The following is a 15,662-nucleotide window of genomic DNA, read 5'->3' on the forward strand; positions in this document are numbered from 1 at the left end:
AGTTGCTGAGCTGTTTTGCAGGTGTCACAGAGTTTTGAGTTTGGAGAGCCTTCATCAGAGAACATCCTGGCCCAGATTTCGTTAGCATTCCTTCCTTACTGCCTCTGACTTATTCTGCCCTAAGCAGGGTCATTGCCAGAGGAAGAGTTCATGACTTCCGTCCACGGTCAGAGAACCTTGGCCGATCTTGATAAGGGAGCCTTGTAAGCGTATTCTCTTGCCAGGAATCTTCTGGACAGAGGTACAGCTGCTCTAGGAACCCTCTTAGAATAGAATTGAATTTTTTTTATCCTGGTTTGAGGGAAGTCATTGAAGAAACCTGAGTCTTTAATCAGTGTAGAATGACTTCAGTTCCTAATTTATTAGGTTTAGTTATCTTTCTGAAGTGAGAAATAGAAAGGCTGTAAGCAATACAGTTATATCTTGCTTTATGGAGAAAAGAGTGTAAACTTGGGAAATTAATATGGAAGTGATAATTTTAAACTCTGTTACATATTAAGAAAAAACAAAAACACAAACTCCAACATTTGTATTAATAAGTTCCTTGAATATGCTGAACCTGGACCTACATAGTGATAAGGATTTTTATTCCCCTAAGCACCACACCATTATCACACTTAAAATATTGTTAATAATTCCAGTAAGCAACATATATTCCAAATTTTCCTGATGGTCTCAAAAATCCTTGCTTTTGGTTGTTTAGTTTCTTTTATTCTGTAACAGTTTTATCAGTCCCACCTCCCCCGCCTTGCTTTTTTCAGGCTGTTGGTTTTTTGGGGAAATTGAATCATTTGTTCTCTAGAATATCCCACATTTTTTATTTTACTGATTGCTCCCTTGTGGTGCTGTTTAACTTAATCCTATATCCCCAGTCTCTACAAATAAAGGCTTAGTTAGATTCTGGTTTCCCTTTCCCCTCATTCCTTCCCTCCCTCCTTCCTTCTTTCACTGTCTCCCTTACTCCCTCAGGATCTAGGAGTTGATGTGATAAACTTCCCATTGCATCACATCATGACACATACTAGTTGTCCCACATTTAGGGATGCTAAGATTGATGTATGGATTCTGTTCGTACACTGGTTTTTAACTAGAGGTGCCTGTTTGAATCACTTTAGAACTTTTCAAAATTCTTAAGAATCTTAGAATCAGAAGAGATTCTGACTTAGCAGCTTTGATGGGGATAAGGAGAAGCATCTGTTAAGAAATAAACACACACGCCCAAAACCCGTCTACATAGGTGTGGTGAGAATCACTACCTTAATACCTTTAATACGTAATGAGATTGACAAAATGTACTTTTATGTAACGCTTTAGGAATGTATGTCTTATGTAAGACATTTAATATTTAAAATTATTAAGAACAGAGGATATTATTGAGGCTGCTGTGGTACAGTAGAAACAGCAATGAGTTGGATCCAGGAGACCAAATCGTTCTCTCTCAGACCCATTTTTAAAAAATGTAGAAAATAGTAATAATAAGAGATCTATCACCAGGTTTTTTAAACAATTAAATGAAATGATTTATTTGGAAGCAATCCAGGACCTGATGTTTTATAACATTGAATCTAAATCTGAAAAACATTACAGTAATTAGATTTTTTTCTTTTAATTATACTTTAGATGAAGGTTTACAGAACAAACTAGTCTCTCACCAGACAGCTAGGGCATACATTTTTCTATGACATTGGTTAACAACCCCATGACATGTTAACACCCTCCCTTCTCAACCCTGGGTTCCCTGTTACTAGATTTCCTGTTCCTTCCTGCTTTCCAGTCCCTGCCCCAGAGCTGGTACACCCCTTTAGTCTTGTTTTGTTCCATGGGCCTATTCAATCTTTGGCTGAAGGGTGAACCTCAGGGGTGACCTCATTACTGAGCTGAAAGGATGTCTGGGGGCCATATTCTGAGGGTTTTTCCAGTCTCTGCCAGGTCAGCAAGTCTGGTCTTTCTTTTTGAGTTAGCGTTTAGTTGTACATTTTTCTCCAGCTCTGTCCGGGACCCTGTATTGTGATCCCTGTCAGAGTGTAGTGAGTGGTGGTAGCCGGGTATCATCTAGTTTTACTGGACTCAGTCTGATGGAGACCTTGGTAGATGTGGTCCATTAGTCCTTTGGGCTAATCTCTCCCTTGTATCTTTAGTTTTCTTCATTCTTCCTTGCTCACTAAGGGGTGAGACCAGTAGAGTATCCTAGATGGCCGCTCACAGGCTTTTAAAACCCCAGACAGTACTCACCAAAATAGAACATACTCTTTATAAACTGATACGGATTTTTTTAATTTAGGTCTTTGGAGTAAAGCTTGAGAAAATTAAATTATAATACCAAATATTTTTTATATGCTATTTTAGCTGTATCTATATACGCTCTTATTTTTTAGCTTCTTTTTGAACAGCTAAAAGATTCATAATGCAGTTTTAATGTAATTATAATTAAAGTGGCCTTTTAGGAAAAAAAATGTGTGGAAATCTTTTTTTTTTCTACTTCCAGCTCCATTTACCTCTTAATTCTCCTTTACCTGGAAGTGAATTGACCAAGGAACCTTTCCGTTGGGATCAGAGACTCTTCGCATTAGTGCTGCGGTTGCCTGGCACCATGTCAGTAGAATCAGAACCGCTGACAGGGGTACCCTTAGATGACTCTGCAATCACACCCATGTGCGAGGTAACAGGAGGTAAGTTTTGTAAACACTTCCTTGCAGAATTTCAGTGACTTAAAGCAGAGTTTATCTGAATGTTTTTAAATGTACATTTCAAAAACCCCATGCTTGTTTTTATTGAACAAGAAGATGGTTAAATTTTCATTTATTGATGAAGATTTGTGATCCTGATTCGAATAGAATGGCTACTACTTGATCTGATAAGGAATGGTGATTTTTGCTACTTAAATAGAAAATGCTGGCATTTGAAGCTGTTAAATTAATTTTCTTCAGAGATTGCTAATGATTTAGAAATACTGTAGAGTTATTTTTTGTAAGAAATGTTTTGAGAATTATATCATTATCCATTTGATGGTATATTGTTGGATTTAAGTACAGTTCTTCTCAGAGGCAAATAGGCTTGAGGAAGCAGGTGGTGAGGCCTTCCCCAGTTTATGCTTCACTTACAAATTCGATCAGATAGCCGGTGTGTTAAAGGAGCATTAATGAGAATCTTGAAATACAGCGTTAATAGACTCAACTTCTATGATGTGAAATTGGTTAACAGGTGGATTAGTTTTGCTAAGTTCTGTAACAAATGTTATGTATTGATATGTATTGAGTGCCTACTGTATTCCAAGCACTGTTCCATGCCTTTGGACTTCACTAGTAAGCAAGACAGACATAGTGGTCTTGCCTTCATGGACCAGGTTGTTTCTCACCTAAGGAATTTGATGTTAAAATGTCCAAGTCTGGTATACCACTGTTTCACCTGTGATTAGGGCCTGTGGTGTAGTCTCTAGATACAGTTAGTGCTCCACTGAGATTCCGTCATAGCCATCTGCATCGTTTAAGGGAAAATGGGCTGTACAAAACATGAATGTGCTCGGTTGCTAACCAAACGGTTGGAGGTTCAAGTCCATCCGGAGGGCTTAAAGAAAGAAAGCCCTAGTGATCTACTTCCAAAAGGTTACCAGTTGAAAACCTTATGGAGCACAGTTCTACTCGGACACACATGGGGTCACCATGAGTTGGGATCGACTTGTCAGCAACTGCTAGCTAGTTAATATTTTAGTTGCCCTTCTAAAATTCTATGGGTGTTAAAAATCTGCAACACTTACAGACAAAAAAGGGAATTAGCTTTACACAGGTATATGAGGTAGACAAGTGAGGAAGTTTTATTCACATTATTAAATGTTACCGTTTTATAGAAATGTTTTTGTAAATTGTTTTTACTGATGTCTTCACAATTTAATTTACCCAAAAAAAGTTTATGCATAATTTTTAAGGGACAACCTTTCTATCATCGGAAATTTACCGCTAATAATTCTCTGTGCATGAATGTGTTTCAGTGGCAGTCCTAATTATTTCTGTGGGTGGATTGTACATTTGTATTCAGGAAATTTGAGTTTTCTTTGAACTGACCTATTTACTAAATTCTTGGATTTTTTTTTTAAATTTAAATCTAGGGTTTTCACCTAACAGATTGTGAAGGACCTTCAGGCTATAATTGAAATATTCTTGCATTGGAGATTCTTTACCATGAATTACTTAGTTTGGATTTAGAATTAAGAAGAAGTTATGGGACTATATATACTATAACATATGTCTTCTAGGATCAAGTATATTCAGAAAGTGAAATGAAGTTAGTGGTATAAACAGAGTGGGTCTGAAAAGAACCTTGAGCTAATCACGTAGTAGTTAATATCCGTGCCTTTGGGCAGTAACGTACTAAAGTTATTTTGTTTATTCTTTGAAAGGAACATCTCCAAAGGAGAAGATTCTGAATTCACCCTTGGTAATATCTTTCAGTGACCCAGAAACCTAGTTAGTGAAGAAATTAGGAAATTTCTGCAAAATACATATCCTGAATCCCCTTTTCATGCTCTCGCTAACAATAATGGGAAGCTGCCCAAATGCCACTCACCTTTTCATATATCTCAGTAATGTGTCTTTTATTTTAAAAGAATGTTCACTAAAGAAAGTTTTAGGGGTAGAATATCAGGAAAGTAGAACAAAAAGCTAATACCCGCTGTTACTGCACTATCCAAATATATAATCACTGGTAAGTTTCCTCTGTGTGTGTGTGTGTGTGTGTGTGTGTGTGCGCGTGCACGCATGTGCGCATACATTTATTTTTCCCATACTAAAATAATTCATGCTCACTGAGAAAATTGGAAAGAAGTTCACCTATAATTGCCAAATCAGTTAATATTTTGTTGTATTTCTTATGTATGTGTTTTAAAAAAATGCAAAATTGTCATTGCAAGCATTTTTCTTTAACAAATATTAACATGGTTTTAAAATTTTATTTATTGGTCTGTGATTTGAATAGGATGTAGTTATTATTAATTATTAAAGTGGTAATTAACGAGCGTCCACTCTATGCCAAATAGTGTTCCAGATACTGGGAATACAGCACTACAGTAGACAAAGCCTAGATTGTTAGACAGGGTGACAGATAATAATCATGTAAAATGAATAAATAATATTATTCTAGAGAGCCGCCGGTGGTGCAGTGGTTAAGAACTATGGCTGCTAACCAAAAGGTTGACAGTTCGAATCCACCAGCTGCCCTTTGGGAACCCTATGGGGCAGTTCTACTCCATCCTATAGGGTCGCTATGAGTTGGAGCCATAGCTCACCATAGCTCTTAACCACTGCACCACGAGGGCATATGTATGTGTGTGTGTATACACACACACACATATATGTGCACAGATATACATATATATGCACATATTAGTTGTGTTTATATGTATGAATTGGAATTGACTGACAGCAATTTTTTTTAATTACTTTGAAGAAAAGAAATTAGGGTAGAGGGTGGCGGATAAGCAGGGACCTGAATGATGAAGCTTCCCCTCCTGGCAAGGGGGAAGTGGAGGGAGGAAAGGGACTTGTTCCCCCCAGGAAAAAGTTCTGTATTTGGGAGCAACAAAAAGGTTGATGTGACCGGAGCTTACAAAGTTAGGGAGGAGTGGAAAGAAGAGGTAGGCAGGGGCCAAGTACTGAATAGTTGTTTAGGCCATAATAATAAATATTTTTTATTTTCTAAGTATGATGGTGTGCCCTGGTGGCGCAGTGGTTAAGAGCTCAAGCTGCTAACCAAAAGGTGGGCAGTTTGGATCCACCAGCTGCTCCTTGAAAACCCTATGGGGCAGCTCTGCTCTGTCCTGTAGGGTCGTTATGAGTCAGAACTGACTCGACAGCACACAACATCAACAAGCGTGACGCGAAGCCATTGGAGGGCTTTGAATAGGGGATGACGTCTGGTTTCTGTTCCTGAAAAGCAACTTTGGTTGTTGGGTAAGAACATACTGTACAGTAGCAAGAATGGAAACCAGGAGACTAATAAGGGATAATAGTAATTTGGTCTGGAGTGCTGGGTTTGGAGAAGTCTGATGCAGGATATATTTCAAAGGAAAACCAGGGATGGGGGAGCGAGGGGAAGCGAAGTCAAGGATGATTCCCTTGGCCTGAGCAGCTGGAGCTGAATGGCTGTGCCACAAACCAAGATTGGTACGCTGGAAAGAAGCAGGGGAGGCGCAGGGGCGACAGTGCCTAATAGACGTGTTGGTGGAAATACTGAGGATAAGAAGCGTTTTATAAGAATTATTTAAAGACTTCTAGATTAATAAATGTAACTTCTTAGCATCTGTAGGGACTGTTGCCCAACTTAGAAATGTTCTCTTTGCATCTTCTTCATTTTACTAAAATGCTAATCTAGAAGTAGACTTCTGTGGGCTCTACTTAACGAAGACTGAGCCAGCTTCTTGACTCGAAGGTGTGTGTTAATACACTTTTCTTACAGATATAATTAGCGATTCTAGAAACCTTACCCTTCGGTATAAAGCTTCACACATTCAGTACAAAGTGTCGTCACATCTTCTATGTGAGTTTAACATAGAGAATAAGTAAACATAAGAACAACATTACATAGAATATAGGCTCACTTTGTAAAGATGGCAGAAATTGCTTATTTCTAACTTTCAAAAGAATGGATTTTTATTATTTGCCAAATGACTTGTTTATTCAGTTTTTCCTAGTTTTTATAAAACACCTCTTTAAATAATTTTATTTCAAACTAAGATCATAACTGATTTGCTTATATTTTTCTGGTCATCAACTTGATAATATAGCTTAGGGGAGTAGAGAGAATTAACGACAATTATACAGTCAAATTTATTTATTTATTTTAATGATGTCTTGGGAAGATGTGTAAATGTCATGAAATAAGATATTCAACCTTTACATAATCTTTTAAATACTTGTGTGTTAGGATGGTCAGCCTTTTTTATGTGTTTTATGTACATGTTTAAATTGACTTAATTTTTTTTTTTTTTTTTTTAATTTACCGGTGCTTCCAAATAAACTTGGCTCTGTATAGACAGTTTCAGTATTGGTTTCAAATCAGCACCTTGATTTCCAAAGGGAAAAAGTGTACCTGGAGTAGTTTCTAATGCCCTTTCAGGGTTTGAATCTTGGCTGCACCACTGTACTAACTTGGATAAGTTAGCTAACTACTCTGTGCCTTAGTTTTCTCCTTTGTAAAATGGGAAAAATAACCCATATAATTTTTGCTAAGATTAAATAAATTAATATGATAAAGTGGTTAGAACAGTGCCAGGCACCTAAGAGGCACTTGGTAATTGGTGGCCCTTTATGGGTACCAACATCATCATTGTATGCAGGTAAGTTGCTTGTTATGTGATGGCTGTTTTTCTAAGAAAAGCTTATTTTTGAGTGTTTGAGTCATTCACTACCGCCTAATGGTCTCTTCCAGGAGTATCCTTTAGCAGATTACATGTTGAGAATGAATTGATATGAGTAATTTGATTTGTCAAATACAGTGAAGTAGCCTGTATTCTGAAATAACTGGTTGAGTTTGTAAAAGGGCAGGACTTTATCATATTGAACTTACTAAAAATAATATTGCAAGATATTTAATTAAAATTGAATTTTAGTGGTGCAGGTTTTCTGCATTGGTCTAGATCAACACTGTATAAAAGAAATATAATGCAAGCTACATACGCAATTAAAAATTTTCTAGTAGCCACATTAAAAAAAAAAACAGAAACAGGTGAAATTAGTTTCAATAATATATTTTATTTAAACCATTGTATCCCACATATTTCGACATGAAATTGATGTTTTAAAGTGATTAAGAGATTTTACATTTTTTTAATACTAAGCCTTTGAAATCTGGTGTCTGTTTTACACTTACTGTGTATCTCAATTGGACCTAGGTACATTTCAAGTTCTCAGTAACTATACGCAGCTGGCAGCTATAGTATTGGACAGCACAGGTCCAGATAATTTTGTTGAAAGTCACTGTTTAGGAGATCTTTTCACCTGTATCTTTTTTTTTTTTTTTTCCCAATCACTAGATTTTTAATGCTTTTGAACTAAATATATTGTAGGTTAACACATGTGAAAGGAGTATTCATTAAAAAAAATAGGAAATTCCCAAGTTAAGCCAACTGAAATTTGGAAAAACACAATACCATCTTTTCTGCAGATACTTAAAATATGCAGTCACTGCCAGAGACCAATTTCAATAGTTACTGCATATCCCCTTTGTATTTAGCATTAATCCTAATGAGAGTACTTTTGCTAAGTAGGAGAAAGATTATTGGGGGATAGTTACTTGATGTTGTAAGTATGTGTGTATGTATTAAAGATAAATGATATTAGTAACATTTGGAAATAGTGTTATATACATACGTAGAATATGTATTTTTTTCTTTGTGATTTGTACATTGTACAGACCAAGATTTTTATTAACATTATGTGCTCTCATAAAATGGAATTAATTGTTGGTTGTTTTATTGGAAATAACTTTTCCATTAGATAGTGAAATAAGTTAAACTTTACCATTCAACTTTTATTAGTACTGTAACCTCACCATGGTTCCTTCTTGCCAAAGGTGAGAGTCCTTCAACTAACTAGTTTTACTCTTTTTTTTATCTCAGGCCGTTCATATTCAGTATGTTCTCCAAGAATGCTTAATCAGTGTCTGGAGTCCTTGGTGCAGAAGGTGCAAAGTGGGGTGGTAATAAACTTTGAAAAAGCAGGACCAGACCCTTCTCCGGTAGAAGGTATTATTGTACTTACAGACTTGCTTTATCAGTTGTTTTAAGTAGAACTGATCACTACAATTTTGGCCTTTATAGTAAGGTGACAAAACTGTTACTGTAACGAGGGAAGATTAAAATAGGGAAATCAAGGTAAACTGATAGTGGTTCATTAACGTCATCTTTTGATATTAATGATTGTTTATAGCTTACAGTTTTAGTAAGAGCCAGAAACCTCATTCCTTTTTTAATATTGTACTGTTGCCTCTCCAATAAATTTGCCTCTCTCATGTTCTCTAATTCACAGAGTGTTCAACCCTAGGTGTTTATTCCTTAGCTACACTGTTCCTAGGATCAAACTGAACAGAACCAAATGGTTTGTGTGGGTCCAAAAATTAAGGACTAGCCTTTGCCATTAGGCTTAACTCTTTTAATTCTAGCTAATCCCTACCTGACTTTTTTCTCAGCTTCTCTGATCATGAACTATTTATATTAGCCAGAAGGTATAAAGAGTTAGAGGAGTCCCTGGGTGTCTCAAACAGTTAAGCACTCCACTACTAGCCAAAAGGTTGGTGGTTTGAACCCACCCAGAAGTGCCTGGGGAGATAGGCCTGGAATCTACTTCTGAAAGGTCACAGTCTTCAAGACCCTGTGTTGCAGTTCTACTGTGCACATGTATCAGAGGCAGAGTTAAGGTGTGGCGAGTATGGCACATGCCCTGGGTGCCACTTGAAAGGGGGGCATCAAACAGTTTCGACTAACCATCTCAGTTTACATTGCCAGCTGTGAGAGATCATTCAGCAGGTTAAAACTAATACTTCTGTATTTGAGAGCCACCATGGGTCAAGACAGAGTATGTGATCTTGCTCTGCTGAGTGTAGAAAGAGAAGAAACTGAAAAAAAAAAAAAAAAATGACTTTGAACACATTAATTTTCATCATGAAAGCAAGGAAGGTGCAGTTGTAATTTTCATGTAGTGCCATAGTGTGTTAAGTCAAAGATGAAGGAACTTGACTTGTATTTTTGAGCTGATGTTATGGTGAGGTTGTCTAGGAGATGAGTGCCAGGTGTGTGGACGTGGGCGCAGAGGCGTGGGGAAGGGGGAGCAGAGCGCAGCACTTGCCCCTGGGCGCAACTGCAAGGGGGCGCCAGACGAGGTGTGGAGTGACATACCCAGGCACCGCAAATAGGAAAGGTGCCTGACTGAGGCAGCCGGACAGTGGGGGGAAGGCAGACAAGAGGGGGCAGGTATTTCTGCTCATGTGTTGCTGCTATCAACATTTATTCATCCTGAAATTGGGGGGGGGGGTGCAATTTAGAGATTGCCCCTGGGTGCTCGAATTTTGGGGTAGGGGAACACAACTTACAGATTGGCCCTGGGCGCTCACACACCTCTGCAAGGGTGCAATTTCAGTGCTCGCCATAGGTTCCATTTGCCGTAGATAAGCCTCTGTGTGGAGTTGCCATGAGTCACAATTGATTTGATGGTAATTAAATTAACAGCAACAACAACATAAGGAGTTAGACTAGAACCAATGGACAGTTTACAGCTAGGACTCTCTGCACTGAATATAACTTATTTCAAGAATTAGAAAATTATTTATGATGCTTAGGCGAGGTGTGTGGGGCAGTTCTACTCTGTTCTATAGGGTCGCTGTGAGTCGGAATCGACTCGACGGCAGTGGTTAGGAGAGGTGAGCCACTAGAGTCTGTAATTGAGGGAGGGATTACAGAGAAGAAAGATTGGGATTATACAGAAGGAGCAGAGGATGCTAAACCTATATTGGAAAAGAAAATCACTGTTTTGCTGCAAGTCTTTTGGATTAAGGTAGGTGCTTTAAATCTGGATGGGCATAAAGTATTTTTTTTTTTTGGAGGAGTTATTAGGCTTTAGTTAAAATTATTTTTAAGAAATATTCACTTAGCAATACTCACTTAGCATTTACTGTGTGCCTGGCTCTATTTTTGGCACTGGGGATATGATAAGGAAACGGATAAATTGGATGCTTGCCCTTATTATTCATTACACAAACATTTTCCATAGAGAATGTTTTACATGTTCTGATTGGCCAAGCAAAAGGTTCTTTAGGAGGTCCTCTCAACTGGTGAACTGATAGTTGGAATTGCAAACTTTATTGTCTGGTGAGTTTTAATCTAATCTAAATATTAAGCAATAATCCATGGTATCTTACCATGTAAGAAAATAGGGAAATCCAGAAAAGAACAAGAGTTAGGGCATTTTTATTAACTTGGGTAATAATGGGTATAATTCAACTTTTTTTCCCCCAGTGCTAAATGTTTTGTTTTAATTTCTTTGCTACAGATGGCCAGCCAGATGTGTCAAGGCCTTTTGGATCTCAGCCTTGGCATAGTTGTCACAAGCTCATATATGTCAGACCAAATCCTAAAACTGGGGTTCCTATAGGTCATTGGCCTGTTCCAGAATCTTTTTGGCCGGATCAGAATTCTCCAACACTAGTAAGTACAAGAGATACCATGACTGTAATAGTAACCATTTAATTGCTGTTTATATCAGTTCTGAGTACTACTGTCAGTTAGAGGTGTGGTTCATGAGGGGGATTAGACAGATGATCCACATGCTATAATAAACTATTGTTAATGAAGTAATAAAAATGAGGTATCTGTTTCCTTTAGAATCCGATACCATCCTTATATTTAAAAAAAATTTTTATTGTGCTTTAAGTGAAAGTATTCAAATCAAGTCAGTCTCTTATATACACCTTGCTCTGTACTCCTAGCTGTTCTCCCACTAATGAGACCTCACATTCCTTCTCTCCACCCTGTGTTTCCATGTACATTCAGCCAGCTTCTGTCCACCTAGGCACATCCACATCTCCCCTCCAAACAGGAGCTGCCTAGATAGTCTCATGTGTCTACTTGATCCAAGAAGGCCACTCCTCACCAGTATCATGTTCTGTCTTGTTGTAATCCAGTCCAATCCCTGTCTGAACAGTTAGCTTTGAGAATGGTTCCTGTCTTGGGCTAACAGAAAGTCTGGGGACCATGACCTCTGGGATCCCTCTGGTCTCAGTCAGATCATTAAGCCTGATCTTTTTCCTAGAATTTGGGTTCTGCATCCCACTGCTCTCCTGCTCCTTCAGGGATTCTCTGTTGTACTCCCTGTCATGGCAGTCATCTGTTGTAGCTGGGCACCATCTAGTTCTTCTGGTCTCAGGCTGTTGTAGTCTTTGATTTACACGGTCCATTCTGGCTCTTGGGCTCATACTTTCCTTGTGTCTTTAGTGTTCTTCATTCTCCTTTGCCCCAGGTAGGTTGAGACCAATTGTTGCATCTTAGATGGCCGCTTGCTAGCATTTAAGACCCCAGACGCCACTCTCCAAAATGGGATGCACAATCTTTTCTTAATAGTTTTTTTTTAATAATTTTTATCGTGCTTTAAGTGAAAGTTTATAAATCAAGTCAGTCTCTCACACAAAAACCCACATACACCTTGCTACACACTCCCCATTACTCTCCCCCTAATGATACAGCCCGCTCTCTCCGTCCACTCTCTCTTTTTGTCTCCATTTCGTCAGCTTTTAACCCCCTCCACCCTCTCATCTCCCCTCTAGGCAGGAGATGCCAACAGTCTCAAGTGTCCACCTGATCCAAGAAGCTCACTCCTCACCAGCATCCCTCTCCAACCATTATCCAGCCCAATCGCTGTCTGAAGAGTTGGCTTTAGGAATGGTTCCTGTCCTGGGCCAACAGAAGGTCTGGGGGCCATGACCACCAGGATCCTTCCAGTCTCAGTCAGACCATTAAGTCTGGTCTTATGAGAATCTGGGGTCTGCATCCCACTGCTCTCCTGCTCCCTCAGAGGTTCTCTGTTGTGTTCCCTGTCAGGGCAGTCATCGGTTGTAGCCGGGCGCCATCTAGTTCTTCTGGTCTCAGGATGATGTAGCCGCTGGTTCATGTGGCCCTTTCTGTCTCTTGGGCTTGTAATTGCCTTGTGTCCTTGGTGTTCTTCATTCTCCTTTGATCCAGGTGGGTTGAGACCAATTGATGCATCCTAGATGGCTGTTTGCCAGTGTTTAAGACCCCAGATGCCACTCTTCAAAGTGGGATGCAGAATGTTTTCTTAATAGATTTTATTATGCCAATTGACTTAGATGTCACCTGAAACCATGGTCCCCAGACCCCTGCCCTTGGTATGCTGGCCTTCGAAGCATTCAGTTTATTCAGGAAACTCTTTGCTTTTGGTTTAGGCCAATTGTGTTGACCTCCCCTGTATTGTGTGCTGTCTTTCCCTTCACCTAAAGTAGTTCTTATCTGCTGTCTAATTAGTGAATGCCTCTCTCCCACCCTCCCTCCGTCCCCACTCTCCTAACCACAAAAGAATGTTTTCTTCTCAGTTTAAACTATTTCTCAAGTTCTTATAATAGTGGTCTTATACAATATTTGTCCTTTTGCAACTGACTAATTTCACTCAGCATAATGCCTTCCAGGTTCCTCCATGTTAGGAAATGTTTCAGATTCCTCACTGTTCTTTATCGATGTGTAGTATTCCATTGTGTGAATATACCATAATTTATTTATCCATTCACCTGTTGATGGGCACCTTGGTTGCTTCCATCTTTTTGCTATTGTAAACAGTGCTGCAGTAAACATGGGTGTGCATATATCTGTTTGTGTAAAGGCTCTTATTTCTCCAGGATATATTCCAAGGAGTGGGATTGCTGGATCCTATGGTAGCTCTATTTCTAGCTTTTTAAGGAAGCGCCAAATCAATTTCCAAAGTGGTTGTACCATTTGACAGTCCCACCAGCAGTGCATAAGTGTTCCAATCTCACCACAGCCTCTCCAACATTTATTCTTTGGTTTTTGGATTAATGCCAGCCTTGTTGGAGTGAGATGAAATATTGTAGTTTTGATCTGCATTTCTCTAATGGCTAATGATCGTGAACATTTCCTCATGTATCTGTTAGCTACCTGAATGTCTTCTTTAGTGACGTGTCTATTCATATCTTTTGCCCATTTTTTAATTGGGTTATTTGTCTTTTTTGCACTTGAGTTTTTGCAGTATCATGTAGATTTTAGAGATCAGGCGCTGATCAGAAATGTCATAGCTAAAAACTTTTTCCCAGTCTGTAGGTAGTCTTTTTACTCTTTTGGTGAAGTCTTTGGATGAGCATAGGTGTTTGATTTTTAGGAGCTCCCAGTTATCTAGTTTTTGTTCTACATTCTTTATAATGTTTTGTATACTGTTTATGCCATGTATTAGGGCTCCTAACATTGTCCCTCTTTTTCCTTCCATGATCTTTATCGTTTTAGATTTTATACTTAGGTCTTTGATCCATTTTGAGTTAGTTTTTGTGCATGGAATGAGGTATGGATCTTGTTTCATTTTTTTGCAGATGGATATCCAGTTATGCCAGCACCATTTGTTAAAAAGACTGTCTTTTCCCCATTTAACTGTTTTGGGGCCTTTGTCAAATATCAACTGCTCATATGTGGATGGATTTATGGATTCTCAATTCTGTTCCATTGGTCCATGTATCTGTTGTTGTACCAGTAACAGGCTGTTTTGCCTACTGTGGTGGTATAATACGTTCTAAAATCAGGTAAAGTAAGGCCTCCCACTTTGTTCTTCTTTTTCAGTAATGCCTCGTTTATCTGGGGCCTCTTTCCCTTCCATGTGAATTTGGTGATTTGTTTCTCCATCTCATTTAAGAATGTCGTTGGGATTTGGATCGGAATTGCGTTGAATGTATAGATCGCTTTTGGTAGAATACACATTTTTATAATGTTAAGTCTTCCTATCCACGAGCAAGTTATGTTCTTCCACTTATGTAAGTCTCTTTTGGTTTCTTGCAGAAGTGTACTGTAGTTTTCTTTGCATAAGTCTTTTACATCTCTGGTAAGATTTCGTCCTAAGTATTTTATCTTCTTGGGGGCTACTGTAAATGGCATTGATTTGGTGATTTCCTCTTAGATGTTCTTTTTGTTGGTGTAGAGGAATCCAACTGATCCTTGTATGTTTATCTTGGATCCCGATACTCTGCTGAACTCTTCTATTAGTTGCAGTAGTTTTCTGGAGGATTCCTTAGGGTTTTCTGTGTATAAGATCATGTCATCTGCAAATAGAGATACTTTTACCTCCTCCTTGCCGTTCTGGATGCCCTTTATTCTTTATGTAGCCTAATTGCTCTGGCTAGGACTTCCAGCACAATGTTGATTAAGAGTGGTGATAAAGGTCATCCTTGTCTGGTTCCCGATCTCAGTGGGAATGTTTTCAGGCTCTGTCCATTTAGGGTGATGTTGGCTGTTGGCTCTGTATAAAAATACCTTTTATTATGTTGAGGAATTTTCCTTCTATTCTATTTTGCTGAGAGTTTTTATCATGAATGAGTGTTGAACTTTGTCAAATGCGTTTTCTGCATCAATTGATAAAATCATGTGATTCTTGTCTTTTGTTTTATTGCTATGATGGATTACATTAATTGTTTTTCTAATGTTGAACCATCCCTGCATACCTGGTATGAATCCCACTTGGTCATGGTGAATTATTTTTTTGATATGTTGTTGAATTCTATTGGCTAGAGTTTTGTTGAGGATTTTTGCATCTACATTCATGAGGGATATAGGTCTATAATTTCCTTTGTTGTGGTGTCTTTACCTGGTTTTGGTATCAGGGAGATGGTGGCTTCATAGAATGAATTTGGTAGTATTCTGTCCTTTTCTATGCTCTGAAATAGCTTTAGTACTGGTGTTAACTCTTTGAAAGTTTGGTAGAACTCTGCAGTGAAGCCCTCCGGACCAGGGGTTTTTTTTGATAGGAGTTTTTTGATTACCTTTTCAATCTCTTCTTTTGTTATGGGTCTATTTAGTTGTTCTACCTCTGTTTGTGTTAGTTCAGGTAGGTACTGTTTTTCCAGGAATTCATCCATTTCTTCTAGGTTTTCTAATTTGTTTGAGTATAGTTTTTCAT

At 38.4% G+C, this 15,662-nt stretch overlaps 1 protein-coding gene across 3 annotated transcripts in view; it reads left to right on the forward strand.

Moving 5' to 3' along the window:
* The window catches only part of INTS6 (integrator complex subunit 6), a 109,229-nt gene that overhangs the window by 53,212 nt on the left and 40,355 nt on the right, over positions 1–15,662 (forward strand). For all 3 annotated transcript variants that reach the window (XM_049853296.1, XM_049853294.1, XM_049853295.1), the window contains 3 exons: positions 2,486–2,669; positions 8,609–8,734; positions 11,034–11,188. In XM_049853296.1, coding sequence (XP_049709253.1) covers positions 2,486–2,669; positions 8,609–8,734; positions 11,034–11,188 — 465 coding nt within the window. The remainder of the gene's footprint in view (positions 1–2,485; positions 2,670–8,608; positions 8,735–11,033; positions 11,189–15,662) is intronic.

This window comes from Elephas maximus, chromosome 14 (genome assembly GCF_024166365.1).
Source record: "Elephas maximus indicus isolate mEleMax1 chromosome 14, mEleMax1 primary haplotype, whole genome shotgun sequence".
Classification (NCBI taxonomy): Eukaryota; Metazoa; Chordata; class Mammalia; order Proboscidea; family Elephantidae; genus Elephas; species Elephas maximus.